This window comes from Magnolia sinica, chromosome 10, assembly GCF_029962835.1.
Source record: "Magnolia sinica isolate HGM2019 chromosome 10, MsV1, whole genome shotgun sequence".
Classification (NCBI taxonomy): Eukaryota; Viridiplantae; Streptophyta; class Magnoliopsida; order Magnoliales; family Magnoliaceae; genus Magnolia; species Magnolia sinica.
In genome coordinates this window covers 88,175,186-88,195,252 of record NC_080582.1, presented here as the reverse complement: position 1 = coordinate 88,195,252, position 20,067 = coordinate 88,175,186, and the positions used below count along the sequence as shown (strand labels likewise).

At 37.7% G+C, this 20,067-nt stretch overlaps 1 protein-coding gene across 3 annotated transcripts in view; it reads right to left on the bottom strand.

The window, feature by feature from the left end:
* The window catches only part of LOC131217681 (uncharacterized), a 38,800-nt gene extending 23,390 nt beyond the window's left edge, over nucleotides 1-15,410 (bottom strand). The window contains exons 1-9 of one of the 3 annotated variants that reach the window (XM_058212647.1): nucleotides 15,296-15,410; nucleotides 15,150-15,257; nucleotides 12,440-12,563; nucleotides 12,105-12,176; nucleotides 8,655-8,756; nucleotides 8,373-8,541; nucleotides 8,124-8,222; nucleotides 7,625-7,774; nucleotides 7,386-7,425 (exon numbers count right to left, since the gene is read on the bottom strand). In XM_058212647.1, the coding sequence (XP_058068630.1) occupies nucleotides 7,386-7,425; nucleotides 7,625-7,774; nucleotides 8,124-8,222; nucleotides 8,373-8,541; nucleotides 8,655-8,756; nucleotides 12,105-12,176; nucleotides 12,440-12,563; nucleotides 15,150-15,233 (840 nt within the window). In that variant the 5' untranslated portion in view covers nucleotides 15,234-15,257; nucleotides 15,296-15,410. Of the gene's footprint in view, nucleotides 1-7,385; nucleotides 7,426-7,624; nucleotides 7,775-8,123; nucleotides 8,223-8,372; nucleotides 8,542-8,654; nucleotides 8,757-12,104; nucleotides 12,177-12,439; nucleotides 12,564-15,149; nucleotides 15,258-15,295 lie in introns of those variants that run through there. The other 2 variants (XM_058212645.1, XM_058212646.1) reach the window with 2 other exon arrangements.
* Between the last annotated feature and the right edge of the window lie 4,657 nt (nucleotides 15,411-20,067).

Sequence of the window (20,067 nt, the reverse complement as noted above, 5' to 3'; positions counted from 1 at the left end):
GATGATTGTGTATTTACATATTTTTGTTCGGAATGCACACACAGGGCCTTAGATGGGACTGCATATAAAGAATTCTTATGGCCTGTTTGGATCCCTTGATTACACAGTAATGCAGTGTAAAACTCACATCATTACACTTTCCATTGATTGGATATAAATAGCTGTCAAATCACAGTAATCCTCTGGAATTAGCAGAGACTTTGATGTGGCATAGTTCTGTGGACCCCACCCTAATGTATGTGTTATATCGACAACGTCCATCCATCTTGCGAGATCATTTTATGGAATGGAACAAAAAACGAGGCAGATCTAATGTGGAAATGGACCACACCACAGAAGCAGTGGGGATTGAACACCTGCCATTGAAAACTTCTTACGGTCCAAAGAAGTATTGGATGATGCTGATATTTGTGTTTTCCCTTCATCAAGGTCTATGCGACCTTATGAACAGGTTAGATGACAAATAAACATCCTGGTGGGCCCTAGGAAGGTTTCAATGGTGGGCACCGTTGCCCCACTACCTGCTGTGGTGTAGTCCACCTAAGCTTTGGACCTTCTTCATTTTGGGGGTCATGCCCTAAAATGATATCGCAAGATGGATGGACGATGTGGATATAACACATATTAAAGGATTTACATCCACATGTATCTATCCACGGTGAGTACTTTACATGCATACCCAAGGCCGGAGTTGGAGTTGCGAGAGTGGTATTGGGTACTGCTTTACTTCCAAATACTATGTTAATGATAATCATTACTCATTTACAGCACATTGCAGCACATTACTGTGGTAATCGCTCATCCAAACAGGCCCTTAGGGTGTTTGCTTGGGATAATGCCTCAAAAAGGAATGTTTGGTGAGGAAGGATTCCTAAGGCCAACCCCCAAATCGCTCATCCAAACAGGCCCTTAGGCTATGATTGATGATGATGACATGTATTAGGCTATGAGTGATGATGACGACATGTATTATGTAAAATCCTCGGAAACTTTTATTGAAATGTCAAAAAAGTAAAAATACATCATGGTAGTAGCAATGAAAAAATCAATGCTTATTAAAGACCACTCAATTCCTACATTGAGCAACAAGCAATCCAATTTGCCTTGATAAAAGTATGACAAGAAACATAATTTTGAGACCAAATCTCTAATCCCATCCCAAATAGAGGAAAATCTCCATGGCTCTTAATCCTAATAAGAAGCCCATGTAGTAGCATTTTTTAACCAAAAAAAACTTGAGTTGATTCTTTTCATGTCTCCAAGTCCAAGAAGGTTGTAACTCTATATAAGGGAAACTACGTCAAACCACCATTTGCGGTGTCAATAATATTGGCCAATATTATCGGTATCGCAGCTCAATGATACAAAACCTTATTGGGGCATCAAAAATCGAATGTATCACAGTACGTATCGCGCAATATCACAGATATCACGATATATCACAAAATATATGCACATTCTCTTTTGTGATTTTCCTATGTGTCAATACAGTCAAAGTGCGGCGTTGTGTTAAGAAAAAACTCAAAGTACTTCAAATTTCTTCATTTTCCTTCTCTCTTCGGTCTTTTAAACACCCTCTAGAGTGAATTTCGCTGCATCCTCTTCAATCTTTTGGGAGAACAACAAAGTTTTCAAGCCAGAATCAAGATCAAAGCGGGTTTGGGGTTGGTTTCAATTCAGTGAGTATTTACGCATTTTTATCCCTTTTTCTTAATCATATCAAATCAGTGCCAAAAGGTTAGAATTACTTGATTATTCATTTTTTGCACAGAAAATCAAGGATTTGAACCTTTGATTTCGAGATTTGACAGTAGGTGGTCCAATTTGGGTGAAATTAGGAAAAAACCAAAAATTCTGCAATTTCTCACAAATTGGCTGCAATCTTAGTTTCCAAACACAAAATCAAACATGTACGAGGCATGATCTACTGATTCATGTAGTTTTAGAGAATTTTTGGAAAAAAAAAAAATAGTTTTTAATTAAAAATAATTTTTTCAAAATTCCACCTCTATCAGCGGTCAATTGGGTCCAATTTCAGAGTATGCGAGTGTTTGATGAAATCATCATCACATACACTCTAATTTTAGAATTTGGAGGTAGGTGGTCTGATATGGGAAAATTTGCAAAAAATTCAAAATTTCTGCAATTTCTCCCAAATTGGTTGCAATCTTATTGTCCTAACATGAAATTAAAGATGTATGAACCCTGATCTACTGATTCATATAGTTTCAAAAAAAATATATTAAAAAATAATTCTAGTTTTATACTTCTTTTGTTTTTCAATGTATTGCTTGTGTTTCCGTACATCTTCTTACATTTATAAATTATATGAATAAACTTTGAATATACTTGCATAGTCAGACAACAACTAACTTAGGACCTTACACAAAGGAAACTTATTATGTGCACTTATTTTTGTGATGTTATGATTTAAAAGTGTGTATTAATGTCTTTCTTAACAATCCCTAAAGTTTCATGGAAAAAACGACCAATTTCTCAATGTTTCCCCATGTTTCCCAAAAAGTGCGATAAATTCCCTAATACAAATGATATATCCCATGCGATAACCAATATGTATCTGTATCCTAAGGTTGTATTGCATAACACGATACCGATACAGTGAACACTGCAGAAAACAAGAACAAGACCCTCATTTAGTTTTGCCTATTTACAAGAAATAAAACCTAATTGAGACGAATATTGTCGAACGTTACATGTGCTTTAGTGCGACCCAGGTGGGGTTGTACGTATATGTGATCGCATAATCGCCTATGCAGTTGCAGAGCCCCATGAACATTTTTTAAAAAAGAAAATTAAAAAATCTGAAGAAAAAAATTTATTAAAAGATTATGAAAAAATATGTAAAAAATACTACGATTATAGGGAATTGTTTTTTTATTACCAATTTAAACAAAATTTTGTTATATTTATTACATCTATTAGATTAATAGACTAATAATAAGTCAACTAACAAGTTCTCAAAGAGAGGAGAGTAAGAGATCTAAGAGTGAAATTATTAGAGTGAGAGAATGTGTTAGAGAGAGAGAGCTAAGAGATTGCATATTTCTATTACAGTGAGACTTGAGATAGAGAGTAAGAGAGCAATGGAGTAAAGAAAATTGAGGGGTAAAAAGGGAGAGAAATGGAAAGAAATAAAAAAGAAAATCACATTATGCCATTGCATAACTGCTAGAGTTGGACATTGAGTCAAGTCGAACCGAGTTAGGGTTGACCCGACCCGACCTGGTTTTGAAATAGACTGCATCCAAACTCGACCCGACTCGTTACTGAGTCCAGCATGCCTGACCCGATCCAAGTCCAAGTCTGGCCTGGACTAACCCGGTTCAAATCCGACACAGTCACAAGGACCGAGTCGGGTTGAGTTGAGCTTTTTTTCCCTTTGAAAGCTAACGATGAATCCAACATTTCATAAGTTGAATTCCAATGTGTCATGACATCCAGCTTCATCATTATCTGAGATAACAAATTCAACCGTTTCATAATCTCATTCCATATATTTAATTGTAAAGGTGACCCCCGTATGTACTTCACACTCTCTTATGTTCTCAATCGTTGGCTCAATTGTTTTAAGCTCGTCTTGTACAATAAGTTTAGGATGTGGGCACAACACCTAACATGAAATATTTTCCATCGAAATACAAGTCACCGATGACCCTAAACTAGTTCCGCAAATTTGTTATCACGCTATCATTTGTAGAGGCTATCAAGGAGATTTTCTTCTCAATGCCCCATCCCACAAGGCATTTGTAAATGCAGTCTGAATCATCAAGCCAGTGTGAGCAAGCCCAAGATAACTGAAGTTTACAACTCTTTTGCAAAGCCACCATTCGGCATCAACATAGTGAGCAATTAATGACATATATCCCTTTCGTTGATTGAATGTCATCCACAAATCTGATGTCAGGCTTATTCGGGAAACCGATGCCACCTGTCCTTTCAACTCAACCTCCTCACTTGCATACATCTTCATGCACACTATCTTGATTATTGTACAGGAGACCTCGTATCTAGGGTTAAGGCCTCTAGCTAATTCGACAAAAGATGGACTCTCTACCATCTGAATTCTGAAATGATTTTTCATTTGCAATAATAAATTTGGCCATCAACTCATTCACATGGTCCATGTTATACTTATAGGTGGACAAGGTACCTTGCGACGAATCCGCCAAAGATTGGGTAAATGAAAGTGTCTGTTGGTCTGAGGTTTGGCTTCTCACTTTTTTATGACACTTTAATAAGCTTTTCTTCAGAGTTGTGGTCGACCCGTCTACTTATTTAGCATATTGAGCCTTACAGTACTTGCATTGTATCTTCATTATGTTGTTCTTTAGTGTTACTTCTTTAAAATATTCACACGCTACTGATCCTTTTTTCCTTTTACTAAACTATGGGAGGTACTAATCTCAATGGGTACCTCTTTATCTTGTAGACCTAATCCTTCATCCAAGATCATCGGCAAAGTGACCGACAAATTGTCGAGGGTATTGGGAATTTCCTCACTGATCATCTACTAATTAAAAGATACTAAATCGGACTAGCACTATAATACCTTAAAGGTATATATTAAATCCTAAATTAGTCACCCATAGAAGGTTAAATAAATTGTAATACTTTCATATTTGCATTTAAACGCACACACCGAAATTCCAACAGTATATCCCCATGTTTCTCTAGATAAGTTGATATTTCATTTCATCCCCATGCCAAATATTCAAGCAATGTGAAGATGTTTGACATAAGAAATAAAAATGAAGAAACATGTCCAGGGAGAAATGGGGACATGGAGAGTAGAACAAGCAAGGGCATTTAGGTTATATGAAAGCATACTATCTAACCTTGAACTATCCAAAATGGCATAATTTGAGCGATTTATATGCCACCAAAAACACACTATATCTATGTTTGGCCACATAGTAATCCTCAAATGGGCAACTAATTGTCTAATTCACAAAAATAAATGACATTAGCTAATTGTCGAATGCATGATAATAAGTTAAGCAATAAGCAATGTAATCCATAATTCAAAAAAAAAAAAAAAAAGAACACATTAGTTGTTTAGGTTTTAAATTTAAGGTTTAGGGATTAGATTTGGGTTTCGGTGTTTAGGTTTTAGGTTTAGGGTTTACAGTTTAGGGTTTAGGTTTTAGGTTTACAGTTTAGGGTTTAGGGTTTAGGGTTTGGGTTTGGGTTTTAGGGTTTAGAGTTTAGCTTTTTAGGGTTTAGGTTTAGGGTTTAGGGTTTGGGTTTAGTGTATTGGTTTAGGGTTTAGAAAGGGCTCAGCCTGGACACACCACAGCCAGCTCGACTACACCCGATCCAACCCAAATGCATCACACAGTCCATACCCCGGCTGCACCCGACCCAAGCCAGCCTGGACACACCACAACCAACTCGGATGCACCCGATTTCAACCCTACCCGACCCCAATTTCAAACCCCCCCCCCAACAAAATAATAATAATAATAATAATTGAAAAACTATAGCAACTAGTAAATTACCTTGATTAGAGGCAAAGTTGGGTGGTTGGGTGGGTGCAGTCCGTCCAGACGAGCTACTGCCAGGCTTGGGATATGAGCGGAGTGAAGGGAGAGAGGAGGGTGGCCTGGTGACTGGTGGTGGTGGCCCTGGTTGGTGGTTGTTGGGCTCGGGAGGGAGGGAGGGAGGGAGGGAGGGAGATCGGGTCGGGTGCGGGCGTGTGACGGGTAGGGCAAGTTAGATAATTAGGTTTTACACACACACACACACACACACACACACACACACACACACAAAAAAACCTGAACCCGAGTCGGGTTTCGAATCGAGTCAAGTCTGAATGAGTCGAATTTCGAGTCGAGTCGGGTCAAGTTACTGGGTGACTCGAACTCGACTCGGTTTGAGTTCGGAATGGGCGAAGTCTACTCAGTTCGGATCGACTCACCCACTTGGTTCGGGTCGAGTCGAGTCGGGTTTGAACGAGTCGAATCGACTCGTTCTATGCCCAACTCTAATAACCGCATAATCATGGCTTATGTGGACGCATACTTCTCTATTGAACCATATAAAGCCCAATGGTCCAAAAACCGCATATGCCACTATGGCACATGCAGTCCATCCTCTGAAAATGGCATATGCAATTGCATATGACAACACTGATTGGGACCATCAATTAAGAGATTTGTCTAAAACATCCATTCCAATTCAACCAGCCAAAATCTACAAAAACGGAGCAAAGTGCTGGCATCATGGTTTAGCATCACTTTTAGGAATGTTTCTTTTCTTGCAAATCAAAGGTCCAAAAAAAAAAAAAAAAAAAAAAAGCGTAAAAATTTCCTAATGCATCCACAAGGGCCCAAATATCCACCTCATTAAAGGAGCTCATCCAATCCAATTCATACACACAAACCTTGAAAGGACCATTTTGATCTCTCCCTTGTAAACCAATACTAGATAGACCAATCAAGCTGCCATCACAATTGACTTTCCGTGTTCCAAAAGGTGGTGTCTTCCAACGCATGACTAGCTCTGTCTTCTTTTCTTTCCACTATCTGTTATCACCACCTCTTCTTGCTTTCAAAAAATCATATACCAAAGACACTGAAATTCTTTCTAAGCCCAATGAACCGAAAAACTTCTTATTGTGTCTGCTATTCTCTGTCAAAGTTGATGATTCAGTTCAAATCCCCAAAAATAATGAAAACTATACAACTCTTCAAGATAACTTTCCTCTTCAAGAGAACGGACCCACCAACCCTCAACCCATCGCTTGTGCCAAAGTCTTTTAGAACCTCCATGAAGCCCAAAATGATGGATAAATATATTTCAATAGGTCCTTCTCACCTTGCAATGTCCAAAAGGATAATCCATTGTTTCCCTCAATTCCTAAAATAAAGCAAATGCAAGGGAAACTTTGGTTGCAATGGAAAAGAGATTCTGTAAGGATTTTATCCACTACTTCACAATTCCAATAAACCACTGCTAGCCTAATTGGGATTGGTGCTTTCGAAATGCTGTCATGTGGAGAGGCCATCTCTCCCGCCAAAGGTAGGAAAATTAAAGAAAAGATGGGGTCAAAAGATCACCTCAAGAAGACTTCCACATGTAATTTTCAGTCATGCAGCATTTAATAAAGATGACCAGGTTAGGAATCTGAGAAATTAAATTTCTGTAAAATAAATACACAATTCTTCTCTCCAGAGTAATCTAGAGTATGACACAAAATGGACGTGCTGAAATTTTTCACCAGAATTCTAGAAAACTGAAACAGTTAACCCATATTCCAAGCATGAATTCATTACTCAAATCTTAAAAACATACTAAAAACATATATTTCTGATTCAGATATATATAAAGGAACACAGCCAAAAAACTAAGCTGAATAGTACCTCCTTAAGAAAATCTATTTCTGATTCAGATAAGCCTCTCCTGTAAAAGAAGAGGTTCGGCAAATGAAACTGAGGAAATACTCTAAAATACAAAAATGATTAAGGAATACAGCCAAACTGCATTAGATCTGCAGAATATTACCAAAAGGCCATTTTCATTGTGTTGGAAATAGCCACATTGGTTGTAAAAATCAAAACAACTTATTAGCTAAGATCTAAAAACAAAATCATGCACTCACCGGTAACCATATTTAGGTCTTTTTTGGTCATGCTTGGGATTCAAGATGAAAATATTGTATGCATTCTCAAGTTCAAGGTAGTCAACAAGACTTGTAAAAAGAAAATCCATCCTATCCATGTCAACTTGCCAGAGAACATCTTCACCGTCACTGTGCATTATTGACAAAAGAAACAAATCAGATATGCAGGTCACTCATAAAAGTTTCAATTGAAGTATGAATATCCGCAGGACCTATAAAAGTTTCATAATCAGAAAAGCTTCCATTGATTGATCTACAAACGAGCAGACCAACCATAAAACTGAAAACTGATTTTACCTCAAACAGAATATACATTAGTTACCATTATTGTGTCAGTTTATGTTATAGCATCAGTTTACCTCAAACGGAATCAGCATATTAGATCACCACAATCCATACAGCTGAAAGCTTAACCAGTTCATACTATAATAGATTTCATTGTGCAATTCATGATTGGGACAGAGCACACATATATTACCTGGTATTAGATACATCATCCTTACGGGATAGGACCTTTATGGCATGCTCAAAGACAGAGGCAACCTTTTCCCCCATCTGTATAGCATGGACAGAAAAACTGCACATTGCACCAGTCAAATAAAGCACCAACTTGTTCCCTAGAAATGGTTCTATACGCATATGAAATAGAAATATCATCGTTATTGGCAGAACATGACATTTCAATATACAATAGGAAAGGTATAGCCTGAGATCAGAGGTTCCTCACTTGTAATTTATGTGACTGATAAGAGGGAGATGGTGGCGTTGCGTTTTATCAATGCTAATCTTGTAAAATTGGGTGAGAGCCTCTCCAATATGTGGAATTCGTGTATGTTCGAAAATGTGATCAATTTTCGTAAACCACCGTTCGAGTTCTTCAGAAGCAAGCTTGAAGGCTAAGGGGACAGCCCAAACAAAAAGCATAAAGATACAATTAGTATTGTTTCGTGAAACACTATAGAAGGTCATGCCAATGGAAAATGTAAATGCTGAAAAGATGGATGTTTACCATGGTTCCCTTTCCCTTCAAATCCTATGAAAATGAAATTCACAGGAACCGGAAGGTACATAGAATCGACTTCTGAAAGCTTCAGATAGTTTGCAATATTACCTGAGAAATTTCATAAGACACATTAACTAAGATAAAATGATGATAACAAGTCAATAAGCATCAGAAAGACTTCATGCCCTGCCAGATCCCATGTTATGACTGGTTGCAGTTTCATATGAAATGAATAACTAGGTTGAGCTTTAAAGGGTATGCAATTAGTGAGACATTCTATGCTCAGAATTACTCAAAACAGCACTAAGAGCGTAAGAGCCTATGCAACTGAAACCTTTTAATTTTAGTGTAAGATATTATAAAATGTCATTCAGCCTTCCTTTTTTTGCTTTTTCTTTTATTGAGCAGTAAAAATGGTGTTCGGTCATTACAAAGTATTCCTGGGCCATTGTGCAAATTCACCAGCCTTATGATCATAAACATCCACACATTGCCCTATTTATACAAACGAGCCATAGACCAGATGGTTAGCATCACCTGACCAAAGTGATTCAACCAAAAGGAATCCACCGGTGGAGGGGGGGGCAAGGTTGGTGGTGGACCTATTTTGCAAATGATCATAGCCGTTCATTTGGAATGCCATTTATAGTATGGCTAGAATCATTGAATTGTAGCTTTTTCAAGGTGGATGGTCAGCATCCTCTGACCAAAGCGATTCTTTAAAACTGTGTGATTCAAACTGATGCACCAAAGGGCATGCATAATCAATCAAAAGATGCATCGAGCATACAACCACATTGATTGAAGATTCAGCCCTGAATTGAAACCAAGCCTAGATCATGCCCATCTTGATTAACTATACAACCATCCAAGTTGAAGATTTAGACAACCATTAAAGATCCGACCGCCTAGATAAAAGATCTAGACCATCCATCCACATAAGATCTCAACAACATCAATGGCTCAAATTGACCCGATCAAGGAGGATCCGAAACAAATCCACGCTCTGACATATCTGGGTCAAATCAACTGTCAATTTAACCGATGGACCCAAAATCCAATCAGGCAGCCTATCCAACAGTCAAATGACCCACAAGGCCCACAAGATCAAAAGGATGTAACACGGAATTGATTTTTTTTATATAAATTAAACAATAGAATTACTGCAAAAAAAAAAAAAGGTTCAGTTTGCTTATGTTTTTATTCTGTTACTTGAATCTAATTCTGATTGATCTATCTTGGGTTGTATGTATCAATAGGAATTCAGGACTAGCTATGGTAATGGCGAAAGGAAGCAAGGATTGATTTGTTTTTCTTTTTTTCTTTCTTTCTTTTTGAAGGATAAACTAGGATTGATTATGATGATGTGTTTCAACCAATATGATTTTGTTTAAGTTTTCCCATTAATTAACCATTAGAATTACTAAGCATTAATCAAAGATGAATATATATAAACAGCCAGCCATTCATGTGGGAAATTATGATGGAATTTCAAATGAGTAAGAGGTTTCTTTTTCCCTTTTCTTTTTTCTTTTTTCTTTTTTCTTTCTTTCTTTCTTTCCTTAGCACATGTTCCTTCTCAATTTAGCATTAGTTGCTTGATTATCCTAGTATTTGTTGCTTTATCGCTTATTATGGGATCAATTATCTAGCACGTGGCATTCTTTTGGCTGGTTTTGAGCTTCAAAAAAGTTATGTACCGATTTGAAACTCTTCACATTTGATTCGGTTGTCAGTTTTCACCAGGGGAGCCAGATGCATAACATGGCCATCCATTTAAAATGGCATTGGTGAAATTTCTAGGATCCCTAATTGTAACTTTTCCAATGTGACCTATGAAGAGAGCAGATTGAAGTAATTGACCGTCCAGAGATTGGACTGCACACTGCTCAAATGCAGCTATGTGTATGGATAGGTTCCCATGCACTAGATCAATTGTATCTTTTAGCAAGATGTACATCTCTGAAAAAGTTGTATTAAAAAAATTCTATGCGTGTATAATTGCCTATTTTGAATGGTAACATATATACAGTGTAATTATCGAGCACAAACATTTTCACCCCAATTTTTGCAGACACTGCCATGATGTGTTGATGAGATCCACTCTGACCATCATGCATGCCCTCCCATGTTTAGTCATGGTAACAAAAATCAGGCAATCCATGATTTGGGTGGGCCACACATGCAGGAACAGTTGAGAAGGGATGCTTACCCTTGATGCCTATAGAGGGTGCCGTATTGTGTATATGTCAAACAACTGCCCTAGATGATGGCAAACTTCAAAAATCAATCTATTCTGAAAATTCAGTGGGGTCAAATGCAAATCAATAGTGGGCACCCCCCCTCCTCCCACCCCCAACTGTTCCTGCTTGTGTGGCCCACCTGAGTCATGGATTGGCCATTGCAAAACATCGAAGGGCATGCACGATGGTTAGAGTGGATGCCATCAACACATTACTCTAGGGCCCACGACACTAGTTCGAACCATATCTGTGGTGAAAACATTTTACAGTAGATAATGCACCATACTTACGCGCGTGTGTGAGTCTATGAGTGATGAGAGACACAACACAAGCCAAACAAGAAGGACAGGATGATGAGGAATCATCTTACCCAAAACTACCCCCAGACAATGTGCATGTAATAGGGACTGCATAATAATTTTGATGTTCTTGTATGCCTTTTGTATTTGTGTGCATGCATTTGCAAAATGCTCTCATGCAACTGCTTGGACAATGAGTTATCTTCCAACTGGCAGATAGGTGACAGCCTGCCGGGTGTTTAACAGCCAACCCTGTCTGAAAGGTTGGCCCCACAATGAAGAACACCTGGTGCAAAAAAAAAAAAAGATCCACTCTTTAGGTGGGCTAAACTATAGAAAGCAATGGACAGCTGGCCATTCTAATCCAAAGCACTGGTTTGGTCCACCTAATGAATGGATCGGACAGATTTTCCAACAGGCAGTCTTCATGGTGCAGCCACTCTTTTGGATGGGTCGGATGATGTACACATGACATATGGGCACTTATCCGCTAGTTAGACCATAACTTAGAGGTTGAACTAGTTGTATGTGAAGATTTCTATATGTTTCTACGAGTCTGAATGGGCATATCAAAATCATGTCTTCAAAGGTTGACACATCAAAAACCTCATGTTTGACACCCTAAAACATGTGCCCATGTCCAAGTGAAAAAGCAATACAATAAATGTGCTATAAGCACAAAAACAGCAATTAGAGAATGGCCTAGATGCCAAACTCGATACAAGGTTTTCAGGTGTTCAGCAGAAGATAATCTGCAGAGACAGTGCACAAATATGACTTCACAATGGAAGTTGATGTTGTGAAAGCATTTGTTATAGCCATTCAGAAACCCATCCAATAGAATTTGTACATACAAATGGGAACTAATTTTAAAATGTGGGAAATTTTTCGACATAAAATGCATTTGCAACTACCTGCCTTGGTGTAGTTGAGCACACCCATCTTGCCAGAGCTAGAAGATACTGAACTTTGCAAATCATCAAAATCTGGAAATCAGCAAGCCTCAGTCAACAAGGAAAAAAGTCAAAAGCACCCAACGCACATTGCGATAAAAGAAAAATATTCACACAGTGCAGCCATATGAACCTGCCCTGGAAACATGGAAGGAAAAATGCAGGGTAAAGAAAAGAATTCATGTAAATATGCAACATGGTCTCCATTTGAAAAATAATAACCACATAACAAGAAAATAATAATTAAATAAAAAAAGGATGTCAAAAAATGTCACGAATCCAAGGAATATCCTTACCCCCACGAATTACAGATTCACTCCAGAATCTACTCTTTCCTCTGAGGTTAAACAAGGAAAATACAGATGATTTCCCACTTTTATGGCTTCCAATGGGAGATCCATATGACCCAGACGCTAGGAACTGAAAAGAATAACAAGCAATCAATATGAAGGCTAATCTCTGCAAAAGCATGCTATCGTACCATTCACTAAGCGGTTGAGCATGGATAAATTTTGTACCTCCTAACTAATCAGACATCATTCGTTGCAACAACCCAAAGAATCACCAAATAACAATCTGGCCGAAAAATGCCAAATGGTGACTTGTTCTTACCATTTTCCACAGAGCTTGTGTCTTTAGGATTAGATAAGGCCAACTGAAAGAAGTTAACCTCAACCACTTATAACCAGGAGAAAGATGCACCAGCTTTTCTTTTCTTTTCTTTTTTATTATAAGCTAAATATACACGAGTAATTTAAATGTCATTATTCAGTGAATAGCTCGACAAAACCCATTGGGTCCACAATACACAAAGTGGTCAAAAAGTTAACAGAATAAGATTGAACTCTGTGCTTTCTATGGGTTTCTTAACACCAACTCAATTTCAACTGGCAGTATACAACTACCACTGTTTGACATTTTGTCGTCATTATGGTCACCTATAGCAAAACTGTAGAAATTTGGATCTCTATCTTAATTGCACTATCCTGAACTCTTTCCAAGAGTAATACAGTGCAATCATCAAGGCCAAATTGAGCTAGGGTTCCTCAGAAATGAAAAGGATTGGTTGGCAGATCTCTCCAAATTCAACTTCAACCTCCAAATTCATGTTTTGTTGCAAATTGTATATTTCCTCTTTACATTATTTTAAAAGATTAAAAGAAATTTTATTGCACCATATCTCCTCTTTCCATTGGAACAACTAAATTTTGTGCAATAATCCAAATGAACTATTGATAAAAAGCTATTGTTTTTTAATTCCTTGAGAAATGGTGTGCACAAGGAACTTTTGAAGAGAGAAAACAACCTTCAAGGAAGCCTTATGCATTTTGAACCAGAAGCAAAGTTGGCAATTTCACCCTCGAGCATCTCCTCTTAAATGCATGACACTTTATTGAAGATGTATTTCTCTTCAAAAGCCCTCCATACATGCTAATTTCTACCTTCCACTATCAATTCCTCTTGATACCTATCGGAGTCAGCTGTTCCAACGAAGAATTATCTCTCAGATTGATAAATTCCCACTTTTTTGTTTGATCGATTATAAATTCCCTTCATCTCGAAAACAAGTCCATAGAAGGAAAAAATTGAACTCTATTGCTTGAGGATAGTGAATAGTTCACCGAGAATTGCGAAGAAAGAAGAAATTGATACAAACAGTGAACTGTTAGGCTCCATTCGGACACACTACTGGATCGAATTCAACAAAGATTAGTTCAATGAAGTGAAAGACGCAATTTCGTTGGCATTCACATCAAGGAACTCAACTCCAAATTTCAATTAGGGGTCGTTTGGATAGTGGTAAATGGAGCAAGTATAATGCGAGGGCATTTTCACACTAGGCTCAAGTGGGGTGGCCTGTGGGATGCTAGGGCACACTCAAAGTAGGTGGCCCGCAGAACCCATAGATTTGGGGCCCATGTGAGGCGGGTGATTTGTGTAAGGTGGAACCCATGGATTGGGGCCCACGATGAGGGTTCGGCGAAGGACTTAACCCATGGAGTCGGGGCCCAAGCTATGAGATAAAGGGATTAATTCGTCATACTCTATCAGTTCGAGCTTTTAGAGCAAGTGGTTAATTGTCCTGCATCAAACTGGTATCAGAGCGAGAGGTCTTGTGTTCGGGACTCCTCACCGAGGGTGATTAATGCAGGGGCATTTTCACACCGGGCTTGAGTGGGGTGGCTTGTGGGATGCAAGGACACACTCGGGGTGGGTGGCCCATGGAACCTATGGATTTGGGGCCCGTATGAGGCGGGCGGCTCGTGTAAGGCGGAACCCATGGATTTAGGACCCACGATGAGGGTTCGACCAAGGACCTAACCCATGGATTTGGGGCCTGAGCTATGAGATAAAGGGATTAATTCGCCATGCTCTATTAGTTCTAGCGTAAATGATTTACTAGGAAATCATTTACTACTTATGTTTGGATGCTCTAATTTGCTAGTAAACCATTTACAAGTTGTAAATTATTTACTAGCAAAGCCCCCCTTCTCATTTACCAGCAAAAATGTGAGTTTTTATTTACTAGTAAATAAGGAGATGGCAATGGCTCTATTTATTTTTTTTTTGAATGAAAGCCTATAAAGCAGATTTCATTTACCATTTACAGGCTATCCAAATACTGTAAATGATTTACTAACTTAAAGCCAAACAAACATTTACAGCCTTTAAGTGATTTACTAGTAAATCATTTACAACGTAAACCAGTTACCACCATCCAAACGACCCCTTAGGTTATTTTCAAGATGGACTGAGATGTGAGGGCTTCTTCCAAACTTAACTGCAATTTGGACATTTCCTTACTATCAAACAAGCATGCGTGCTTCCATCTCCATCTCTTCCACAACAAACGAAAGATATAAGCTGAAATTTCTACTCTATATCTAAATTTCCAATGTTTCCAGATACAAAGGAACTGTATTTACAAATAAAAACAAAAAGGAAAAAAAAAAGGTTTTTGGGTATTGGACTGGAAAGAGCTTAATAGATTCATGAACTGCTTACCACCAAGATCACGCCGATCAGTAACTGAGAAGAGATGGTTCGACGAAATGAAATTGACTGACGAGATTTCAATATTCGATCCATCGCTATTCCAATGAGGAAATGAGATTTTATCGTAGAGATCAAAGCTCAGAGGGAGAAAGAGAGAGAGTCGCCCCCTTACTAACGTGAGCCGTATGGGGGCGTTTCTTCTAATGGTGGGTTTTAGTTGGGGATTCTTGTTTCTACAGCGAGAATGCAATGGGCTGTCGGGTTTACTGCGCACCCGTAGGGTCACGCGACGCGAACGGCCTCTAACGTGCGCAGGTACAGAGGGCGGGGATTAGCTGAGGCAGGGTAACAGCTTAGCGCGTGAGGCCGTGACCATGGGGCCCACCTCGATATATGTATTATATATCCACGCCGTCCATCCGCTTTTCAAATCATTTTAGGCCATGGTCCCTAAAAATGAGATGGATCAGTATCTCAGGTGGATCACACTATAGGTATTGAATTCCCACGCTTAAAAACTTTTTGGAGGCAACAAAAGTACTGGATCAAGCTGGTGTTTGTGTTCTCTTCATTCAGGTCAATGTGACTGTATCAAAAGGTTGGATGGAAAATAAACATTAATGTGGAGTCAGCCCTAGAGTTTTTACTATTAAAAATGTGTCGGCAGCCACAAAAGTTTTAGATCAAACTGCTATTTGTGTTTTTCACCATCCATGTTTGTGTGGCCTTTTCTACAAATTAGATGGCAAATCACACCGAGTTTTTCACCATAAAAATATATGGGGCCACAATAGTTTTAGATAACGTTGTTATTTGTAATTTCCTTTCATAGAGGTTAATGACCTTATCAACATGTCACATGGCATTCAATAAACAAATCTCATATGGTGTGGTCCACCTGATATTTAGATCTACTTCATTTTTTTGGCGAGTTGTAAAAGCATATAGATTGGCCTTTGTTACAATTGAAGCCTGCCCAAGCAGCTTCCACGAGTGATCCGCCCCAGTGTCTTAGAACTGAATTCTATTGTCAGCACCACTGGTTGTAACACTAAATTACCTAAGCCCTGTATGGTGCATCATGTTGTTTGTGTGACATCAGCCCTATCTGCTGTGAATATCACGAAAGCAAATACGAATTCAATCGAACAACATGAAATCAAACGCAAATAAAATACAAATAATATATGAATTTTACATGAAAAATTTCTCTTAGGAAAAAACCACAGCACAAAGCGACAAATATTCCACAATCAAAAGATATTAGAAGAGATAGAAAACTTACAACAATGAGAACCTCTTTCTAATCTCTTAAAACCCTAGCTTTTTCTCTATGTAACCCTTAGAAATATCTTAACATTCACTTACAATACTCTAATCTTGATTACACCCAATATATATGCTATCACAATTGAAACTAGAAACAAATCATGCACTTTCATAAATTCGCGCGGCGTCGATCGATTAACATGATCAAGCAATCCTCGATCAATCGAGGACGCATGTTTAATTAATCGAACACGACAAAAACGGTCCAAAGAGTTTGGGATATTTTTCGAATTATTATCGATCGGTTCGACCGATCGATCATGGTCCAAAACATCCAGAAAACAATCTATCTAATTTTGGGTAGGTTCAATCGTTTGAACATAGTTGTCAATCGATCGATGTCCCATGTTTCTGCATAGATTGAAGGCATCCATTCAACATTATCTACTAGGTGGATTTACCTTACATCTCAAAAATCTGCACCATTGAAAACTCAATGGCGATGCTGTAGGGACCAATGTGAAATCATGTCCAAGACCTCTAAATTAAGGGGGTGTGGGCCTCCTAAGATTTGGATCAATCGCCTGGCTTTGGATTTTCTATTCTTCCTAGTGAGGTGCATCGTATGAACAGGTTGGATACACACACTATGTTGGACCCCACACACAAACCTATAGTGTCCCTCCCCCATTATTTCATGCAATGTGGCCCACCTAAGTGGTGGATTGGTTGATTTTAAACCCCGGACCTAACATTAGGGGGTGCCCTTGATCGATGGAGTGGATGTCACATATAGGCAATACAAACCTTGGGTGTTAAAGAGGATTTGAGTTCCATTATCCTTTTGTAATTGATGGTCACTGGCAGTTTATTCTTAAGCTTACTACAATGTTTAATCTAGTCGTGGTTTTCAAAATGTTACTTGGTCGCCTCAAGAAGTTTTACAATCCACATACACCTCTACACCCATCATGACGTAAATAACCAAATATGGCCTTTGCATGATATAGGGGCCGCAACAGGCTGAGCCAAGCTTGCCACTGCCCTACCGCTAGTCTCCTAAGCCATAGCCTGCACCAACCCCATTCCTATGATAAAAAGGTTTAAACAATCTTTTTTATTAAATAATTTAAGTCAGAAAATTTCAATATCTTTCATTAACCATAAGTCACATTATATAATTGTTTAAATCATATAAACATGATAACATATCTTCAAGTTACATCCATATTAGGATGGAGATTAGTCATAAATATGGCAGCATTCTTCAAGTCCTACAACCCCATTCACCATTTAAGCAGGGACGTAAGGAAGACGGCCCACACCTATAATTTCCTTTTATATAATGTTGGCCCATTTGGTGAGGGTAGTATATTAACACATTGAAAATAGGGTCATTACAAAGACCTATTCACCATATAACAAATTGTTGAAATAGCTTCATCCCAAAGTTTTTTACTCAACATTCTTCAAGTTCTTTCCAAAAAAAGTCTGACTCATACGTTCTATTACATCATTCCACTCTGGTGCATGCCTCACTGTATTGTGCATGACTATTTTCTCATTCTTGTAATATTGATCAAACTCACTTGAAGTAAATTTTTTATTGTTATCTATCCTCATAATTTTCACTTTTCCACCATGTTTGTTTTTCAACTCGCTTTCCACATCTTGAAAGTGACAAACATATTGGATTTATGTTTCAAAATACAGACCCAAACCTTCCCAGAGAAGTCGTATATAAATGTGATAAAGTAAAATGATTCTCCTCCACAAACAACATGCAACACCCCCCTACACATCAAAATGCACGTAATCGGGTTGTCATTTACTGATATGTTTATTGGTTTTAAAACGTAACCTCAGCTGTTTTCCATATATTCGATACTCACATACATCCAAATCAAAGCTTTTAAAATTAGAAATTAACTTACAATCGAGGAGTACCTTTATATCCAACTCACTAATATGTCCTAGGTGATGTTGACGTGAAATTCGTTACAAACGTTGCAATTCCACTAAATATTTTATTTCTGATCAACCAGTAAAGATTATTACTCCGTTGTGTCTTCGTTACTGTAAGAGCCACTTTTATAACCTTTATGATACTATTATAACCAACAAACTTGCAACCAATTACATCTAGAGCTCCCAAAGAGATTAGATTCTTTTTTATGTTCGAAACGTTCCTCTCTTTTGTCAGAGTACGCCCCACCCCATCAAACATCCTGATACGAACCAAACTAATTCCAATCACTCTTGTAAGCATGATCATTGCCCATAAAAATCAGCTTACTATTATACCCGCTATATGTAGTAAATCAAATTTTGATGACGACACATATGACACGATACTCCCATATCCAATATCAATTCCTAATAAAAAATTCTGGCTTTGGCCATCAATAATACATCACAACCATATGAGCTTTCACCAGATTCAATTGAATTAGGTTTCTTCGGTAAATTATCTGACTTTCCATCCTTTCGGGCTTTGAAAAACCAACAATGATTTTTAAAATGTCTTATCATCTGAAAATTTCAACACTTCAACTTTCATTTATATATTGACTTAGATATAGATCATGGTTTTTCCTTCTCTCACTCAAATAATCTTCCATAAGCAAACAACGCATTTGTAGAGGTATATTCACCGCCGCTCTGCTATCACAACTGCTTCGGTAGAAGGACTGCGATAACGGTCTCAATGTCCAAAGTATCCATACTATGACAAAGAGTATCAATCAGATACTCAAAAGATTTGGAGAAAGATGTAAACAAAATTATGACTTTGTCTTCCTCTTTGGTCCTCACTTCAACACTCATCAACTTGCAAACCTATTTGTCGAACATGTTAATATGTTCAAATAGTTCCGTCTCTTTCATCATTTTCAGAATATAAAATTATATCTTCCTAAATAAATGATTAGTGATAGATTTTGTCATGTAATACTCTTCAACTTTGTACACAAATGTATAGTAGTTATCTCGTCTTTGGCATTGTAAAATACTTCATTGGCAAAAAATAATTGAATTGTATTAATTGTCATTAGATTAAGTTCATCCCAATCTTCTTCCTTTACAGATTCTGGACGATGCACTTTCCTAATGAGTATATATCGCAACTCTTGCTGAAGTTAGAGAGCTTTCATCTTCAATCTCCATAGTTCAAAATTGTTTTTGCCCATGAATTTCTATTTCAAACTTTACATTCGATTCCCTTGACACCATATCTCAAATCCAAACAAACTAACTAACTTTGCTCTGATACTACTTGTTGGAGAATCGGTTTCGCGTAAGCATCTTAAGCTAGACTGAAGCAAACAATAGAAAATAAAAATCCAAACAAACACATAGAGAACACACAAATTTTATATGGAAAACTTTTGCAGAAAAAAACTATGGCACAAAATGACAATCAATATTTCATTCAAATAAGATTATAAAGACGGAGAAAACTTATTGCAAAAATTATATAAATATATATATATCTCTCTCTCTCTCTCTCTCTCTCTCTCTCTCTCTCTCTCTCTCTATAAAAACAACAAAAAATTATAACTCACTGTTAACTCCAACATAACACTCTAAAACCCACCCTTTTAAGAGAAAAATATTAAAAATACCCCTCCAATAATTCACTAATACTTGAGCCAATAGT